The 21,936-nt window shown below is 32.5% G+C and overlaps 1 protein-coding gene across 1 annotated transcript; it reads right to left on the bottom strand.

Annotated features, from left to right (window-relative positions):
* Positions 1–469: 469 nt before the first annotated feature.
* On the bottom strand, positions 470–20,563 carry LOC132754003 (F-box only protein 38-like). The gene is made up of 15 exons (XM_060744591.1): positions 19,358–20,563; positions 18,712–18,890; positions 17,083–17,218; positions 14,800–14,933; positions 14,065–14,229; positions 11,789–11,942; positions 10,888–11,549; positions 7,887–8,027; positions 7,007–7,155; positions 6,514–6,613; positions 4,607–4,773; positions 3,571–3,731; positions 2,786–2,862; positions 1,587–1,703; positions 470–1,070 (listed from the first exon to the last, which is right to left on the bottom strand). The coding sequence occupies exons 1-15, from the start codon at positions 20,287–20,289 to the stop codon at positions 886–888; spliced, it is 3,459 nt and encodes a 1,152-aa protein (XP_060600574.1). The 5' UTR covers positions 20,290–20,563; the 3' UTR covers positions 470–885.
* Between the last annotated feature and the right edge of the window lie 1,373 nt (positions 20,564–21,936).

Consider the following 21,936-nt stretch of genomic DNA (forward strand, 5'->3'; position numbering starts at 1 on the left):
ACTGGTGCCTCATTTCAAATAATCACAAAACTTTCAGGTCATCTTGTGTATATATTTTACCTGGTGTCACATTTCAAATAATCACAAAACTTTCAGGGCAACGTGTGTTACTATATATTTTAACTGGTGTCACATTTTAAATGTTCACAAAACTTTGAGGGCATCTTGTGTTACTATATATTTTAACTGGTGTCACAATTCAAATGTTCACAAAACTTTGAGGGCATCTTGTGATACTATATATTTTAACTGGTGTCACAATTCAAATGTTCACAAAACTTTACGGGCAACTTGTGTTACTATATATTTTAACTGGCGTCACATTTCAAATAATCACAAAACTTTCAGGGCAACGTGTGTTACTATATATTTTAACTGGTAACACATTTCAAATAATCACAAAACTTTCAGGGCAACGTGTGTTACTATATATTTTAACTGGTGTCACATTTCAAATGTTCACAAAACTTTGAGGGCATTTTGTTATTACTATATATTTTAACTGGTGTCACAATTCAAATGTTCACAAAACTTTGAGGGCATCTTGTGTTACTATATATTTTAACTGGTGTCACAATTCAAATGTTCACAAAACTTTGAGGGCATCTTGTGTTACTATATATTTTAACTGGTGCCTCATTTCAAATAATCACAAAACTTTCAGGTCATCTTGTGTATATATTTTACCTGGTGTCTCATTTCAAATAATCACAAAACTTTCAGGGCATCTTGTGTATATATTTTAACTGGTGTCACATTTCAAATAATCACAAAACTTTCAGGTCATCTTGTGTATATATTTTACCTGGTGTCTCATTTCAAATAATCACAAAACTTTCAGGGCATCTTGTGTATATATTTTAACTGGTGCCACATTTCAAATAATCACAAAACTTTGAGGGCATCTTGTGTAGGTACTCCACTGATGTCACACATGTTGATGTATGTTAAAACATTACATTCATACAATCCACACTGATCAGGACCTAGGTAAGCTATAAAACCTTGTACATCTGCATAGGCATCCCAGAAACTAAAGTGACCCTTTGCTTCCATACAGTAAACACCAGCTAAAAATATCAAACAAAAGATATGTATTACACTTAAATCAGTTCAGAAATTAGCAGTAAAATTATTGTCTTAAGGCATTGGTCTATGTTTTATTATGTGAATTCTTGGTCAGATTTTGATACAGTTCACTAAAATGTGTGAAATGTAAACAATTGGAAAAATATGCAATGCAAACATCAACACTTTCCTAGGTATAACCTAACATCTTCTTAACATTTAAAGACTGACTAAATTTCAGCTGTATACAACATCCAGTAAATCACCAAAATTGAATAATTATAATTATTGTTTTTTAAAACTATAAGGAAGAAGGATATGCCGTATGAAGAGTATTATATAACTGGAAACTAGTAGCCAATAAAATCTTGAAACTTGACCTGGTGTTGTATGTATGTTCCTCGCCTTTATTATTTTATTACAATAAAAAATAGTACTCACAATTTCATTTTTTAAATCAATTATTAATTCTTTTTTAGAAAACTTATGGAAGGAAACTATCTTTAATTAATAATTACGTTTTTTCCAGTCTGGGTTTCTAATGTTTTGTTCCTCCATATCAGGACACTGGTTAAGTTCACTGATCCATGGAATATCTGAAAACATCTTCCAGCCACTCCCGTCAATACTTGAACCTTTTGTGATAAAAATAAGCTACAGTTCATGAACATGTCAATTAATGATTAAACATACATTTCATCATTAACATTTTTTAGGGGCATTTACATCACACCAACACAGTAAAGGTCATATGGCGACTTTCCAGCTTTATTGTTAGAAGAAGACCTCAGGTGCCCCTCTGTGCATTATTTCAGATACAAACTGGCACCTAAGTAAACGTTCTGTAAACTTGCTGGATAGCTTTCTCACATGAAAGAATCTTAAGACGCTAGCCAGACTCAAACCTACAACATCGAGAGGCAGTGGCAGAGAAGTCAACAACCTTAACCACTTGGCTACAGATGCTGCAATTAAAATCATGCACAAACATCACATCATAATACTATATAACTACAGTGTACTGTCAGTGCTGGCAGATGAAAGCAGCCAGTGTCAGCTGTGGAACATCTTGTCTGTTTGTCTGGTTTTTATGATAATTTCATCATAATTTTTTTGTCATTTCAAGTGAACCGGCTTAATCACCTTAACAGCTTCCTAGATACAAGTAACTAATATGATTTTAAATATATATACATGTCTTAAAACACATAGATCACTACATGACCATAACTAGTCACAATTGCAATAGTTTTAAGTCAGAACTCGGCAAATGTGAGATTTTCCAAGCTAATCCCCCACTACAAACAAACTTTTACTGTCATAGCTTCACTGTGCACTACTGGTCACAATAGATTAGTCAACCTATTGTGCTTATTTTCAAAATTCTAACAGTAAACATTTATTTGTACCCGGTCCCCCTGATTAGCTGGGAAAACCCTAATATTCTGAACTCCGGAGTAAGTCAATTATCAGATGAGTGAATTACAATAAGAATTTCTTCATAACGTATTTGTTAACACATGTCAGTGTTTGTGGTTAAATCTATTAGTTATTCATATTAAAGGTGAGAGCAGGGATCCATCAATACAAATACATTACAAATATATTTTTCAATTTTGTTTCAATTTTTTTTCCCCTCAAGAATTATTTAAGTGTTCTGGAGCTGGGCTGCTTTAACATATTAAAGTATCTTACAGTTTTAAAACAAAATGTTTACCTTCTTCTACAGTAAGACCTTTGTTTGGATGATCCATTTCATGAAATCTTTGCCATCCATGATCCATCATTGTCATACTACAATTAAAGAACATTAAAAAACCAATTATCATAAAAAATGTACTTACATGTACTAAGTACATTTATTTTTTGTTTTGGTAAGATTTTAAGTAAAACTAACTGCAACTTTGTACATTATTTCAGGCATGAGCAGGCATCTGGGAAGAACCGAATACTTTCCATAATGCTGACTGCTTTAGTCTTTATAAAATACATGACTGTACATATACTATAAACATATTAAGCACTATAAAACATATTGTTACAAAATAATAGTATTACATGTTCTTGTATTAGAAAGTTACCTAAGTGGTATACAAACATTTGACCCCCCGGACATTTTCCCACCATTCTAATAATGAATCACTGTCCCCCCCCCCCCCCACATTTTTATTGGAATTTAAGCTTTAGACTGAATTTGACATACATTTAGCAAATTTCCATACTGAAGGGCAAGTGTCTACCCCTACATTTCACAAATGTCCAATGATACATATATTTAGCCTGGGAATAGTGGGTGAGGTAATGTTCCTGATTCTACACAGATCAATGAAAAAGTATATTGTGACTTAAGTCAGAGAAAAATTTAAGAAAACAAATCGTAAATGAGCAGCCTCCCTTGCTCTACCTCCCCTTAGTCAATATTTACTTCTTATGTTCTATGTATTAATGTTTCAACATTTCTATATTTAAAAAAATAATGAAAAAAATGAAAAGAAATCTTACGATGTCATTCGTTCAAGGACATTCATCCAGGACTTCATACGTAGTTTGTTATAATTGGTTTTACTTGGTTCATCACTGTAGTCATACAGCATGACCGTACCGAAGTTATAGTCTCGAAAATCTGCGAAAAACATCAGGCTGTCATACAAACTCTCATCTACCTGCAAGATTATAAAAATTAAGTACTGTACTGTAAATTCATGTAATTTTGTGGGCATGAGATTTTGTGGTTTTGTCAAAAAGAACATTTTCTAACACATTCTTAAATTTGTGGGCTGTTTATTTTTCCAAAAGGTAAAATGTAAATAATGTGATGCAAAATAATTTTACACCAGACAAAATTAAATTTTGTTGAATCTTAAATTCGTGGATTGACTTATCCACGAAAAATAAGTTCCACACGAATAATAATGATTTTGCAGTGTATGTGCATTTTCGGTTAAATTTACAATGAACTACAGCTATCACTAAAGTTGATTCTTACCCCCACCATGCACATTCACTATGATAAAACATGCAAAGAAAAACATCTATTATGAATTCTTAACTTCTTATACTTTGATTAACCAAGTAATTAGTCTTTGACACCAGTATAGAGCTAGGCTAGCCAATACATTTTCTTCACTTCACTTCAGTGCAGTCTGATCAGGCTCTATACTATTGTAAGCTCATTTTTCTGTATTTTGAGAATGAAATTCCCGAAAAATTTGAAAAGACTTCAAAATTCAAAGCTATGCAAATTCATAATTTCATTACACAAATTCAGCAGTTCAATGGTTTAAGATTTTTTTTCTTCAAAATTTGTTCAGTTTTCATAGTTTGGAAAGTTTGCATGATTTGCTATATCTTGAATACAATTTTAATTCATATTGGTGAAATTGGAGTGTTATTACCTACTCTTGTTTTTAGTATAAATTCTGTCAGAAAAGAAAATGAGACCACTACTTGTACCCATATAAACAGTTTTCAGTTTTCCATAGCAACATGAGTATTGGTACCTGAAGCAGTTCATACCATATAAAAAGTAAGTACTCACGAAGTGTAAGGGGCGTAGGGAGACAAATTTACTTCGATTTGGAGGTAGTCTATATATTTCATCAAGGAACATTGTCTCGTCAAATTTCCTGCACTGAGAGACATGCACATTTTCTAGAAAGGGAGCCTCTTTTAATTTTATACTCTTCAACACCCGACATCTTGAAACTGAAAAAATAAGTCATCTTATTGTATTATACCTGACATAAACTTTTTACTATACATGTATAGCCTTATGTGACATCACATGGTGTTATTTCCATTTACCTTAAAATGAATATCACCCGGTCAATAATTTTTTTGCAATATTCCCCAGGGGCAAGTAACCTACAGAGACTTAAGAAAACGTTCATGTTCTAGTTCTCCCATCTGGTCGCTCTGCTCTGCATGATAAAATCAATGATGAATGGCTGGCTCACAGTCATAACACATAACAGTGAAAAATTACATTAAAATGTTGGTTGGGTATTTAATAACAAGAGGGCCATGACGGCCCTGAGTCGCTCACCAGAAACAACTGCTTTTCAGTGTTGGAATATCAATATATTCTCATATTAAACTTGAGCATAGAATATGTTTAAACAATAATTTGAAGAAATACCATGACCAGGGGCATTTAAGCTTTAGCTTAAACGGGGCTAATCAAATTAATATGAGCAAATTTGATAAAAGACTACCTAAGAATGCTACAAAGTTTTTAGATCATCTATCAATTATTTCAGTAGAAAATGATGTTCAAAGGTTTTTTCTATTTTTAGCTTTAGTGGCCCCTAAAAGGGGCCAATTAAATTAATATAAGCAAACTTGATAAAAGAGTACCCAAGAATGCTACAGACAAAGTTTGGTGATCATCCATCAATTGGTTCTGAAGTAGGAGATGTTTAAAGGTTTTTTCTATTTTTAGCTTTAGTGGCCCCTAAAAGGGGCCAATCAAACTAATGTTAGCAAACTCGATAAAAGACTACCCAAGAATGCTACAGACATAGTTTGGTGACCATCCATCCATTAGTTCTGTAGAAGAAGATGTTTAAAGGTTTTTCTATTTTTATCTCTGCTGACCCCTAAAAGGGGCCAATTGGAATGACATGAGCAAATACAAGTGTGACTGTCACAAGGATGCTACAGACCAAATTTGAAGTAAATCTGCCCAGTAGTTTCAGAGAAGAAGACGATTGTTGACACTAGACGACGGACGATGGACGCCGGAGCACCGCCCTTTGATACTAATAGCTCACCCTGAGCCTTCGGCATTGGTGAGCTAATAAAAACAAAAGGTCAATGATGGCACTGAAATTGCTCACCTGAATATAAAAGCTCTCCATGACAAGAAGCAAATAATATTTTTAAAAAATAAATGCACATATAAAATTTAAATATCTTAAACTGATAAAATTTTGGCGAATACAAGAAATTCTAACTCCATAAAATCAAACAAAACTTGCATTTTTTTCAATAAATCATTTACTACTTTACTGGTAACTACATGATTCTTTACATATACATGTATCTGTGTATCATTATTTTACACAAATTGTCATAGAGATAACATTTTTGTTAAAATTTAATTTCTTTTTAGAAAATCATATCGATTTATGTTCTTTAAACTATCTGCTACACAAGCATAATTTTGTGAGTGTAAAGAAAAGTTTTTTGGCATTTTTCTTTTTTGACTTTTTTTTGCAGTTTTGCGAGTGCTTAATTTGAGCCCTAGGAAAAACATGTAAAGTTTTGTGAGGTTAAATTTCATAAATAACAGACAATGCTTTTCCCCTGGATATCAGAATCATTATATGATTCAAATAAAAGGGGAAAAGTTGGGACTTTGATAAATGTCCAGGTTTTCTGAGGATTTTGGTTTAAATAAAGATCCTGTTTTGCAGGTTTAATGTATACAAGTTTTTCACATACCAGATAAAGTTTGTAGATTATAACAGACTATGTTAAGTTCTGACACTCCAACACCATCAATTCTCAAGTATTCTAGTCTTCTATGTAAAATTGTCAGTTCCTGAAATATACAGTAAAATAATGTACCAACTGATACCAAATGATATCATAGGTTATATACAGCTACCATTAACAGCACTTGATTATGCTTAGTGTTTGAAAATAAATTCTAATGAAATACCTAGATACAATGTATGCACACTGACCATAACAAATGCATTTTCGTTCGACACAAAAGTGGTCTTGTTCCTTTTAACCCTGATAATCTAGTGTATTACTCTGGTGAAAGTATCACGCATTTACAACTGATCTGTGCATTCTATCTAGTGTTTCTCCCTCTATAGACAGAACCTGTAATCAGATCCATTCTCAATTTCCAAAAAATTCCAATTTTGAAATGAACTGACCTGAAATACCCCAAAAAGAGGGGAAAAAAGAATACAAATTTGGTTACCATGACAGGGTCGTCTTCCCAGACGGGGTCATTTGTACTGTCACATTTATCTGCTGTCACAGGTTTCTCTTTTTTTCTTCTTCTCTTATGAACCTCACATGATGTTACCTGACCTGCAGCCTCATACATAGAACTTGGTTTATACTTCCCTTAAAATCAGATTGTACCATGTAATAATAATAGATTTACTCCGGTATTAAGAATATTTTTGGTTTTTCCCAAGCTAATATGGGGTACAAACAAACTTTTACAGTTAAGCTTCAAAAATATTTTGTCTGTAATTAACATCGAATGTCCCTTATACTCTTAACCTGCTGAAATCCTTGACCACTTATTTTTTCGGAAGAGTCAACTATCAACTTTGGAGATATCATGATGGAAATTTAAACTAATTTTCAGCCAACGGAATAAAGCCTGGACAGACTGCCAGGTAATGTAAACTGGCCTGGTCCAACCAAAATGTGATTATCTTGTTAATGATCAGGGGCTGCCTATTAAACCCCCATCCCCAAATTGTTCTTATTGTTATGATTTTCCAAAAAGTTACTCAATCGCCATGCATCTGTTGCTCTTTAGCAATTGGTATTATTCTAGTGATTTAGTTTTTTTGTACGGAAGACAAAATACTACTTTGTTTACATTTTGCTACCTTTATGACACATGCTTGCATGTTCAGAATTACATTTTTCAGTTGTTTAACAGCTATCATGTTATAAATCATTTTAAAAAAATTAAAACATTATAAAATATATGTCTGACCTAACTAAAGAATTAAAAAAAAATATTGATCTTTTTATGGCATAATGTGACTTCATAAAGATATTGCATTTATGTTTATTTAAAGGAATGTATTAAAAATAATGGTTCATTTCAAACTTACTTGCTTTGATTATTTTCTCTTTATCTTGGGGTTTTTGTGAAGCCCTCTTTTTCCGGCTTTTCTTGTGGGTGGTAGCTTGTCTAATATCATCATTTGTTGCCTGGCAACGTACTTCAACCTTCTCCCTCACACATGTACATTCTGATAATCATAAAATATACAAGTAAAATGTAACTGCCAAATGATACTTTAATTTTGTATGCAGCTTACATACAATATTGCAATACTGAGCATAAAGGGTTCACTTCCACAAACTGGGTTATTTAGCAACCATTTAATTGTCTTTCAAACCTAATAGTGCTGGCAGGGATTGTATATGCTACAAGTACATGACTGGATAGGGCCAGGTTAGCTGATCACTTTTATCAATTTTAATTTGAAGTCTCTCAAAATTGAAACAGACATCCCAAACTCAATGCACTACAAATCTGTTGTTCTACGAGGGCTGTCCGGAAATTTCGTAGACAAGGCTATAAAATCATTCAAAGTCATATCAATATGATGATTGAATATTTTGCTAAAGTATTTATCTGTTACATATTTCTAAATTAAAAGACATGATTAAAGAAATATTCGCAAAGCGCGAATCACCATGGCAACATGATCAACGAATCACGGAGCACTTTCATTTCATGACGATAACTACTCGAATATTATGTTGCTAAAAAGTGTAATTTTAACGCAAACTCTCCTTTTTAACTTTTGTGACATCATTAGATACTATTACATGATATTTAGTGAAAATTATGACGTCATACACAGATAACCAGCTTGTTAACGATGATTATAGGCAATGAAAGTGCATAAATTTTAAGTTGCAAAAATGACGTCAAATTCACGGATGGAGCAACGTAATGATATTTAACTTTATAGCAACACTTATATGGCACCAACTGAGATTTTAATCTTTACTTTAAAAACAAAACCAACCATAAAATGGTTAAGTCAACTTGTGTTTTAATGTCAAACAAGATTAAGGAGCGGCGATTACAGAATATCGTAAAAGAAACGCTCCAGACGACCAAAGGTAGCATGGGCAAAATATCGTATATTGCGTTACAACAACCTTTGAAAAAAGACAGACTTCTCACACACTGTATTGTTTTTAAATAATAATTTTAAATATGAAATTCATAAAGTAAAAGGAACATAACATTTATTAAGTATACGCCAGACAGGTACTATGACTGTTGAAATCGGAAGAAATTGAATAGCGGGCATACATGAAGTTAATTTGACGCCGTTGACGTTGTCAAAGTGCACCATGATGATGTATATATGTTGTATGTAATAACTGTTAAAATACAAATGTAAGTTACAGTTCAGTATTTTTTGATAAATGTGTTCGCTAGATATGTATATTTTTGCTGACAAAATTTGTACATCGTATGTATTGTTATACAATAAAAAATGAAGAAGTACATGAACTTTCCGGACATCCCTCGTACAAATTCAGCATGGAACAGGTGAAGATTTAAAAAATTTTGTAAACATATAATGATTTTATATACAGGTACATGTAAATTGTAAAGGTATACATACATGTATATTTATTACTAAATACATCATAAATGATCTAATACAAAATTGATATTTTATTTTAGAAAGCTTGACATGAATGAATGAATGAATGAATGAATGAATGAATGAAGGTAACTCAATAAGATAAGTCCTATCAGGGCCCTCGATCAACCAAATCTGCGGCCGATATTCGGCCGCAGTCCCCCACCAAAATAGTATGTTTTTTTCCCCCTAACAGAGGTAAAAATTCCCCCTCAAAACATATAAGGTGTTAAAGAGAAAAATGAAAACTAATGTTGTTTTTGAAAATTAAAATCCATCTATTTGACGTCTATTTTGTAAGCGGAATATCGTACAGTACATGTCTGCACGTTTCCGTTTGTTTTTTCCCCCAAAATCTACCGTCACATATTGGCCTTTCATCCTGTAAAAATGCTAAAATTTCAACAGAAATATGCAGAAAAAAATCACAATTCCCATCAACAATTTGATTTCAAATTGTTTATTCATGAAATCATATTTTTTTTGTCTTCAAAATGTTACATCAACCACGGTAAATTTTGCCGTAAATTACAAACAAGCTTGTAAGTTTTGTTTTCATGATACTTTATTAAATAACTGATGAAAAATGATCTTATAATAAACAATCAATTTAATTTTATATAATTTACATCAGAAACAACTAGAATTGTGGATGTGTAAACAGAAAACAAAAAATTTTCATTTGTCACATATTTTCGCGATGCAAATTTTTACGAATGTTTTACAAAGCCAAGAAAAGGAAGCTTTGCCTTATTAAAAGGTGTGTTAGAACACTAGAAATGTGGTTTATGAATACAATTCACTTTAGGTCCATGTATTGTTCATATTAGTGGAAATGGAGACATTTGTCTGAATGTGTTTCTAAATGCTTATTTTTTTCCGGGGGGGGGGGAAATCATAGAGAAAGCTAAGCAGCATAAAGATCTGATGGTGTAAGGTGTTATAAACTTTTCTTTAAATCTTATCAATCACTTCTGAACAGTTTTGTGTTACCTATTTGGGATTTTTAAAAAAAATAATATGCATGTAAATAAAAAAAAGCTGATATTTAAATAAATTTGATATTTGATCATAAAAGAAAAAGAGGAAAATTCCCCCCATAAACTAAAATTCCCCCTGCTGAGGGTAGCGACCCGCTTCCCCCAAATTGAATTGAGGGCCCTGCCTATCTTCTTTGACTTGGGCTTGAGGCTATCAAACAAACATTTACACATACATTTATACAATTAAATTAAACGTAAACATACAGACAATTCAATGTATAATATAAATATTAACACTAAAGAAAGTTTCAAGGAAAAACGTATTTATATGTCTCATCGGAAAAGATAACTCTACATGGAATCTCAGATTATAATATTCAGTATCATACTGATATTTCCCATGCTAAAATAAATGCTAAATACATATATTATTTCTATGAAATTTAGAAACATACCCTTTTTCACTTGTTCATCTTTACTACTGTTTCCTAAATCTTCAGTGCTTTTTCCCTTTCCTTTAGTAGATTTCACTTTATTAACAAGCCCTTTCTTGGTGACTAGGGCTTTACCCCTCTTAGAAACCAATCTGGTTTTATCATCTGCTTCTACCCCGGAGCTACTGGAATTGGACGCATGCCCTGAGTTCTTATTTTTATCACAGCCTGCTTGATTGCTATCTTTCTGCTGAATTCCAGAACCATGTTCCTCATCTGTGACCGACGTTTTCCTTGTACTTGCAGACCTACTTCTATGCCTTGCCTTTCTGGAAGAAGTCTGTTCTTTACAACTATGACTAGAATCATTTCTCACTGAGTTTCTAAGGTTATATCCACCATTTGCATTTTCTAGTTCAGCAGCAGCACCATTTTGATTATCTAAATTCTCTCTACCGGCTAAACCTCGGTTGTGACCTTGAATTTGACCATGACCTCGGTCCATAGGTTCATTGTTATTTAAAACATCATTTTCTTGGTTATCTTCAGGAACATTATCAGCATCATTATCATCATCGTCATCATCATCATTGTTATTTAATCCTCCAGGATTATTTGCCAACGGTTGAGGGTTTATGAAAGCTGCAGATATACCCAAACCTGTACCAGCACTTAGTCCAACTCTGAAACAAAATGGTAACAAGAGCTGTCAGAAAGACACAAATGCTTCCTACATATGGAAGAGTAGCCTCAGTATATCAATATTTAACATCTTACTTGCTCTAAATCCAATTATTTGAACATTGTTAATTATTTGTCTGACATTTCTAAACAATTAAAAAAAATATTTCTGAGGCATAATGTGCCTTTAAATATTCCATTAACAAAAGATGAAAAGACAAAAGTTATATAAAAGTTATACCTAGAGCAGCCAACAGGTTGTTCCTTAAATATATCTCTCAGAGTTAGGTAGCGTAGTTCAGGTAAAAATGCCAGGAAAGCCCAAAACTTGTCTACACGTAAACTATGACAATTTTCCAAAGTCAATTCTTGAATATGTAGAAAATAATGCGGCCCTGAAAAAGTAAAATTCAACATTATCTAATGACTTATAGCTTTTGAATTATTAAAATTCACTTGACAATTATTACAGTTTTTTTAACGTCTTAAAAATACAAATATAATCATTTAAACCTTTTTATTTTAGTGTTTGCCACTAGTATAATAGAGCCAGGCCAGGTCTGACCATGCTCTATACTGTTGGCTGACCAACTTCAAATCCCTACAACTAATAATGAACTGTTCCACAAAGGAACATGGACAAATCCATTTATAAAATTCCACATGTAAAGGGTTACTATGAATTCACTTAAATGTGTGGGCATTTGTCAAAAAAGATTGTTTATGTGTATTCTTAAATTCTTGGATTTTCTGTTTGAGCAAAAAAGTCATGATAACTTTACAGCAGACAAAATAAGATTTCATTGCATCTTAAATTTATGAATGACCTATCCACCATAACCCCGAACATAAGTGTCCCACGAATAATAATGTTTATGCAAAAATTATAAACTTTAATCTGCTCATCACTACTTTTCATATCCATGTCTGTGCATTTTTTTAAGTTTGGTAAATTTTGATGTTATGTATATAATTTATATATAATCAATGTTTTAAAATAAACACCATTATTAAACTGAAGTGATTTAATTTGCAAATATTCCATTTCCAACAAAGTTTTATCAAAGAATCCTTGTCAATGAACAAAAAACAAAGAACAATAAAATCCTGTAACACAATTTTTTTATGGTTTTAAGATATTAATATGATGCTCAAATTAACATTTATCAATATTGTAAGTTCTAAAAAGCATTATTTATAAAGATATTACCAAATTTAGCATTTCATGAAAACAAAGGGAGGTAATTAGAAATTTATTTTCTATAAAGTCTAAATCAAAATTTTTCCATTAGAAATAAATGCATATACGAGGGTTGTTCGGGAAGTTCTGAGAATTGTTTTATAGCACACGTTGTAGTTGGGTTAGCGTAAATATAAATATATACGCATTTATTTCAATACATACTGTACAGTATCTGAAAATATCATCATCATACACACAGAAACTAAAACATAATAAAAATAGTAAATAACCATATAACAAACACCCGGAGCACGCCGATGTCATTTGCAACGTTATGCGACGTTAAAGTCCATCGATCGTTGCACCTTTTCAACGTAGTCACCTGCAATTTCGATGCATTTCCTGTGTCGGCTGATCCACTTATTGTATGTTTCCACATATCAGCTATCGGTAAAGGACGAGACTATAGCTTGCGTATGCTTAACAAGATCATCAGCTGAGTGAAAGCGTTTTCCACACAGCTGTGATTTCAGCTCCGGGAACACATGGAAGTCCATCGGAGCAAGGTCCGGGCTGTATGGAGGGTTTCTTCCTTCTTTAAAACGAGCATGCCATCTGTACACTGTAGCCAGACTGCATTTCTTGTATTTTCCTATAGTATTGATCATTTTCATTGTTTCTGTGGAAGACTTTTCCAGCGCAACACAAAATTTCACGATGCTTCGCAATTCAACGTCACCTATCAACATCATGTTGTTTACTCAGTGGCTCTGGGCAACAACTTTAAAACAATGTTGATCCGTTGAGAAATTAAATAACGTTATGATATTTTCAGGAAATGACGTCATGACGTTCCACTTCTAACCAGCATTTTCGCGCATTTTTTAAGTTATCAAAATTACGAAATATCATTAGTGTAGCGCGTTATACCAAATCTTTAGAGTCGGACTGCTCCGGTGTGGCGTTATAGTGTTGCTATGGTTACTGCTATTTCCGGCTTTTTTTGTCTGATTCTATTCAATTTTTAGGAATAGTTCCATGATATGCTAATCTTAGTATGTGCAAAATATTACGTCTGAGAAACAAAAAATATAGAAGATATGACAAAATTCCCAGAACTTCCCGAACAACCCTCGTATATTTTAATTATTACATATAATGTTGACAAATATTTGCAGTACATATTTTACATATTCCTCAATGTTTGAATGTTGCTTTAAAAGCATAATTATATACATACATAAAATTTCACTTAAGTGACGTAACAACCTTAATTACAACATACAGGATCTTTAAAGCATTAAATATATGTCAAAAAATCTATTTCTAAATACCTGGAGTGACCCACAGTAAAGGGTTGATCAAATTAGGACAGTTATGGATCTCTAGTTTCTTCAATGACAGGAAACACTGCCCTACCAGCTGCATACCGGAATCAGTGATGCGTGAATGTGACTCCGGGAGATCAGCAAGACCAAGCTCTGCGTCTGTCAACGTTTCTAAATTTAGAAACACCGCATACATGTAATTAAATCTTTGAAAAGAATGATAACTTGGAACAGACCATCACAACTTCAGTAATAGGTTCTTCATTAGCTGTTCAAACATACTTTTTATTTTTATTTTTGACAGAGACAGTGTGTTAGCCATTATCATACTAGTGTTTTTGAAGAACTTTCTACTGTTAAAATGATTTAGCAATATATTTCAAAAGATGATAATTATTATGTTTCTGAACATATTTAAAAATGTTTAAGAGTACCACTTCAATTAAAAAATCCAAATTAAATAGGGGTCTCCATGGTCGAGTTGTTAAGGTCTCTGACTTCAAACCACTTGCCCCTCAATGCTGTGGGTTAGAATCCCAATAGAAACCTTAGATTCTTTCATGTGAAAAAGCTATCAAGCTACCTTAGGGAAGTCAATTGTTCTACTCAGATGCTAGCTTGTGACAAAAGGGCACCTGGGGCCTTCCTCCACCAAGCTGGAGCATCATGATTCACCATAAGACCATAATTATGTTAGTGCGACTAAAAAAAGAAGCTGATCCAATAAAGAACTCTATATACCATTTAATGTAATGGACTCTTTCCATCCAAGACACAGTTCCTCAAATCCTGGATTGATTGTTACATCCGATACAGAGAGAGCTGAGAACATGGCATCCTTTGTCAGTGCTGGTTGAATACGTAAACATTCAATACTGAAATAAATAAATAACTCTGATGAAAACTGTGGATGAATCATTTAAACAAGTGTGTTTTGATGTATTATTCCTTCTGTTTATATTCCAATTGAAATGAGTATTTTTTTTTTTGGGTGGGTTTCATATCAAACCGACCAGAATAGCTCATATGGCGTTTTTTTTCCAGCTCTTCCAGTGGAGGAAGACCTCAAGTACCCTTCCATGCATTATTTCAGGTCATATCTACAGTGATGTTGATAATCTTTATAATATTATATCCATATTTGATATATTTGACAATGATTTATCAATAAGCATTAAGATGCATGTATGAATATAGACTGGTCATTGATTCAATTCAAAGAATATCGATGATATATCAATCTTGGATGACAATTATCGAGTATCTCACTTTCATACCAGTTTTTATGATTTCAGTAAAATGCTAGTTCTGTCCATACAATTATTATGTTTATTGTTTATAAATACCCACTGCATGTTTTATTTTTATCAGACCAATTTTTATCACCATGGCTATAAAAGATGGCAATCACATAGTTTGATGAAGCACATGTTTTGGTGGCATTTCATTATTTCTAGACAGTTTGTTAATTAGTCAAAATTATTGATTTTTACAAATTTGTAATGATTATTGATTGACAACAAGAGCTGTCAGTAGGACAGCATGCTCGACTATTCTAAGTGCTTGATAGTAAAAGAGCCTTCAAAATGTTAAATTTTTTAAGTTCACTAAAGGGCCAATTCTTTTTTATAAATTCATGTTATAGGCCAATTATACAGTATTGGCTTGACTATTCGGAAGGTAATATCACAAGGGTGTTTTATTGAGTATAATAATACTAATAACCTATGAATACATAAATTTGACAGAAAAGGTACAAAGGCTTGTTATTAAGATGTTTTATCAAGTAAATCACTGCTTTATTATTATGAATGCATAAAATTGTCCCAAAAAAGGCACAAACCCTTCAGTAGTTATTGAGATAACAGCTTACAAGCAAAACTTTACCATGAATTTCTAAGTTGAAAAAGGGGAGAAAAATCAGCCTAAATGCAAGATAGAATTATGGATCTTTGTCAGTGACCTACAATTATGACCCTAAATGCATATGTGAAGTTTTAAATAAATATCTTTAATAGTTATTGAGATATGTAAAACTTGCATGTAAACATTAACCAAGAGACTAAGTAGAAAAGGGAATATGAATCAGCCTTAATGCAAGATAGAGTTATGGAACTTGGTCAGTGACATACAATTATGACCCTCCAATTATGACCCTAAGTGCATGTGTAAAGTTTCAAGTAAATATCTTTGAAGACCTTTAACCTTTAACCAAAATTTCTAACTTTCAAAGGGGCAAATAATTCTGCAAATTTTGCAGACAGAGTTATGCAATTTTGCAAACTGATGTACATTGTTACTATAAAAAAAGTATTTTTAATTTCAATTGAATATCTCAAGCAATAATTGAGATATTTGACTTTATAAAAAAACTTTAAACAAAATTTTAAGTTCCAAAGGGGCATAATTCTGTCAATATTGTAGGCAGAGTTATCCAACTTGTCAATCTGATGTACCTTGTTACTATAAATAAGTATTGTAAGTTTCAATTGAATATCTCAAGCAATAATTGAGATATTTGACTTTACAAAAAAACTTTAACCAAAATTTCTAAGTTAAAAAGGGGCATAATTATGTCAATATTGTAGGCAGAGTTATCCAACTTGTCAATCTGATGTACCTTGTTACTATAAATAAAGTATTGTAAGTTTCAATTGAATATCTCAAGCAATAATTGAGATATTTGACTTTACAAAAAACTTTAACCAAAATTTCTAAGTTAAAAAGGGGCATAATTCTGTCAATATTGTAGGCAGAGTTATCCAACTTGTCAATCTGATGTACCTTGTTACTATAAATAAGTATTGTAAGTTTCAATTGAATATCTCAAGTAATAATTGAGATATTTGACTTTACAAAAAACTTTAACCAACGCAGACGCCGACGCGGACGCTGACGCCGACGCCGGGGCAACTACAATAGCTCTCATATTCTTCGAATAGTCGAGCTAAAAATTACAGTGATTGTTTCTATTGATGCCAGTCTCATATTAATATATAAAGTCAGTATCAACATGGAACTTACTGAGCAGCCGAAGCTATGATGAGATAACCGAGATCAGCATCGAGAGCATTTTTACAATCTCCTAGTGTTATATTTGTAAGTCTCCTGAATCCTCCATTCTGCCAATTATCCTCACATATATGTTGTATAACTCCTCCTGAAATACATAACAATGGATTGTTGTTGCCTTATTTTTATCATTTATGTTGTTGTGTTGTAAACATATAAACATCAAATATCATAATTATTATAATCGTTATCATATACTATTACATGTGTACATGTTTGAGGAATTTACTACATTCAATATTTTAACGAGTCCTTAGCAAATAACATTAATTTTGTACTTTCTCAATGAATTAAAATTTCATATCTTGTGTTTTAAGTGACCATTATGCCAATTTAAGGGTAAAGATGTATTGTGAACAGTTGGAAGTGCAAATAACTTTCCATTTTGCCAGAAATTTTTAATTTACTTTGCATGAACATCAAGTAGATTCTGTATGTAACTTGTGTGACCAAAGGAAATTTCTGTAAATATGCATTAGAATTTATTTTTTATCATACACATTTTCAAATATCAACTTTTGGTAAATCACCATTTTCAAAGTCAATCTATTGAAATACAGTTGACTCTCGGTAACTCGAAATCCAAGGGACTGGGTATTTTAATTCGAGAGAAACAGAATTCGAGTAACGTGCATCTGCCGCCATTACGCTGACATTTGTAAATGTATATACATGTGTCTGATTGAATGTGCAAAGAAGTAGGATTGTTATTGTTGATAGCGGCACTGCTGCAATATTTAATCGTTGAAATGACGGTAAATCACTTACAACTACAAATTATAAATGAGCAAAAATATATTATTCAAAATTTAATACATGTATATTAATAGTGAAACATAAACACAAGCATTCGTAGCAATGACATAAATGCAAGTTTGTCAGTATTCAGCAGTAAAGCACATGTTTTTAATAAGCACTCACGACAATTCATTACAATAAAAGCACAATAACACATTTATTTCAACAATAATTATTCCAATATTTGAAGTGAATTGATCATCGGATGAAAACGAAAGTAGCAACTTTCGTGAACCAAAAATAAATATTAATGTATGCAATATGAAAGAACATTAATAATACAAATTTTTATGTCATTTACGTTGATAACACACATCAAGACCTAGGCTGTTATGTGACTAACACCTGTCAGAATGGCACGAGTCAACTTTCTTAAAGAAATGTAATTCAATCTTGATTTAGTCATCTAACTGTTAAAACCAATTAAGTCCTGAAACTGATTAAAGCCACTTTCACGGCATGTTAATAAAATATTTTAAGCAAATCAACCTTGAGAAAAAAGATTTTAGGAAAATTGAAAAAATTCTGACTTCAAGATTATATATTACACATGTTATAAGCAATTAACGACTGATTTTCCATTATTTATCTGACACCATATTTCAGAAGTAAGGAGTGTTTTTGCATATACTAACCTATATATGGTAATCTTCATAAATTTTAAGTGCCATTTGAAATGAGTAAATTTATTACTTTTAACTTTTTCATACATTTCAAATATTTTTAATAAAATTAGCATGAATCTGGAGGCAAACTGCTTTAACCATCTAACATTGAAATTACCTAGAAATGGGACTCTCTGAAGCTCCAGTCTTTTAAGCCCTCTAGCATCGGCTAATGCTGTAAGTAGTGGGATATATTTCAAGGCACTGGTTGGACCAACACAGTGTGACATCACAAACGATTTCAACTTACAGGCAGAGAAGTCTTTGAATGGGTGGTGATGAACAAACTTTACCATTCTGAAAACATAACAAAACCAGACATAGATGTAATAGTTTTATGTGTACCCTGTAGCGTACAAAATTACAGCTGGTGGTCACAACTGAAATATGGTTTGTTCAACTTCTTACATCGTTTTAAGTCATTTTAAAAAAAAGGTTACGTCATTTGACAAGGCTTTTTACTGTTGGTAATTCATTTTCAAAGTTTGACCTTGAAAATCGCTAAATTGATAAATACAATAACTTCCAAACATTCAGAAGGTCAAGCATAAAGTGAATTCAAAATGTTTAATCATTTAAAAATATGTCTACTTTTCAAAATAGTTGCAAAATCTTAGTGAATTTAGCAAACATCTGGAGATTTGACGTCAATTATAAAAGCCAGGCAAATCATAACAAGTCTATAATGACATCTTAGACAGAAATTTGCTGATTAAATTATTATTGATAATTTATCTAATATGGTACCATTGGTTGTTGCTTACCTTAAGTACAGATGTTCAAGATGGTTGTCCATCTGTGGCATATAGTATAATGAGCATCCCACTAGGTGTAAATTTGTTATCCAACAGTCTTCTTTAAGAACTGTAGTTCCACCATGCAACACTGGAAACTCCCTGTTTCGGTTTGCGAACTTACCGATAATCTTCAGGTTATCATTTTTAGAGACGATATTTTCAAGAAGATCCATGTTTGAAATCTCAATACCCTCAAGAAATTTACACTCAGTCAAAGCATCACATACACTAGGAGTTGTCAAAACATTTGAACCAGAGCTTGAGAATGATGAAATATTTGCAGGATGGAAATTATAAATATTTCGTAACCTTGGTAACTTTCTGAGCAGACTCGAGAACATTTTATTGGTCATATTTGGAAGATTGTTATTAAACAGACCTTTGTCGCCGATTTCTTCATTAAAATCAATTTCTTCTCGAATTGCTAAACAAGCATAAACAGCCCTCTGAAGCTTTGATGATAAAGATTCGAAGCGTAATACCTCTCGTAGCGTCAGATACTGAAAGATGTGACAAATCATCTCAACGGACAGAACAGAAAAATAATCACCATGTGCTCTTGACCTTCTCACACTATTTGTTTCACCTTCTTTACATTTATCAAACTCGCCAGTTAGTTTCATAAACTGTTCATCTCTTTTACCACAAGGACATCCACGAATCAGGCCACCATTTGTAAAAATGTTGAAATATTTATTTTCAGCACAGTCACAAACCTTATCAAAAACAAATCTGGTGACACCGACTTTTTTAGCTCTCATTGACCTTGTTGTTATAGAAGCAGATGATTGAATTCTTGACCTCTTACTAGGTGGCTCATTATTTTCTTGTGGGCCTGAAGCATTCATCAAGCTTTTTCTTTTTCTTCCTAACATTGGCTTTAAATCTTTGCTATGCATGACAAAATTGCCTGATTTTCTGTTATTTTTTGTCTTATTTCCATAAGGCTTTTGTTTCTTTCTTTTCACAGATGAAGATTTCTTCCTAGATGATTTTATCACAGAATTCTGACTTGATGTTGATACAAGCTGTTTGCTTGGATTATGTATTTTTTTCACGAATTTCTTTTTACCATCAACTGTATTTGTTGATTTATTTTTCTTCTTGATCTTGCTTCCTGACTCGATATTGTTACGCCCTCTAGCAGGTCTAACTGTGCCATGTTTCAAAAAAGTTGTACAGTGAAATTTGAGAAAACCGGACGCTGAGAAAATCGGAACTCTCTAAATACCGGACGAATAATTCAGTCCCAAATTTTCCCTTCTTTAAACTATTGTATTAAACATTGACAATACCGGAATCTGTAAAAACCGAATACCGGACGGTTGATTGGGGACTACAAAGTCAATTATATAGACAATTACCCTGACAATACCGGACGCCGAATGTGTGAAAAACTTTGTGTACTTATCAATTGGTTTGTCTAATACGCTAACTGAGCGGTAACGGAACAATAATTGTCTGATTTGTTTACACTGTCTCTTTTCTCAGTTTGATTTATTGTAAGGTGTAGATGTTACCGTTTTATATAAATGCCAAAATGCACGAGATATTGATCAGTTAAAATTAGTATGAATAAAAAAATAGAGTATTTTTCTATTGTGTTTCGCAACGGAAACGAAATTTATCGGCGCTAAGTTCTATTCCATGGCCGAAAATAATTCGACGAGAGCTGTCTACATGTGACAAAGTAAGATTAATTAAAGACAGTGAAACTTTGCCGAAACCTACTTTAAAAATCTGACCAATATGTTATTATTATAAACAAATAAAGTAAACTATATTCGTTAAATCATTACCCATTACCCAAATGTAAACATATGCGGATGTACTCGGACTTGATCGTTATGAGGTCACTATTGTTCATTTATATCCAAACTTTTATGTCTTTATATGCAATAATGGGACAAAAACAATTAAAACATATTTTTTGTTGTATTCTTATCATTTCTTTATTTAGCAATATACGTACACATGATCTTGAAATGCAAATATACAGCATCCTTAGTAAGTCATTGCTCGGTTATAATATAAGATCCTGAACAGCTGAAGGGGACATTGAGAATACCGGACCGCTGAGAAAACCGGACAAAACCCTCAGTCCGAAAGCCGTCCGGTTTTCTCAACTTTCACTGTATCTGTTCTTCCTTGACTATAATTCCTTTTCACTCTCTTTATTTTGAAATCTTTTCCAGTTACTGGTTCATTTTTCAATTTTCTGGTTTCTGGCTTAACTATGATATCGTTTTTTTTTGGTTTCCTCATGTCTGGCTTTCTTGTGAAGTTATTCTTCCCTGGTTTAAGAGGTCCTTGTCTCTTTACTTGTTGACTGGTACCAGGCACCTGACTGTCATTTACAAAACGTCTTCGTCCCATAATGTACACCTTTAAAATCTAATGTTAATGTCTGAAAATAAACAAAAAACATTAGAATAACCGCTGCATGATGTTGTATTTGGGTTGGAATTGGATACAAGCCTTGGACTATGTTTTACATACATAACTCAACATAAACATCTACCAAGGCTTACATTTAGTTAAAAAAA

This window comes from Ruditapes philippinarum, unplaced genomic scaffold (assembly GCF_026571515.1).
Source record: "Ruditapes philippinarum isolate M1 unplaced genomic scaffold, ASM2657151v2 ctg2015_1_1_1_1, whole genome shotgun sequence".
NCBI lineage: Eukaryota > Metazoa > Mollusca > Bivalvia > Venerida > Veneridae > Ruditapes > Ruditapes philippinarum.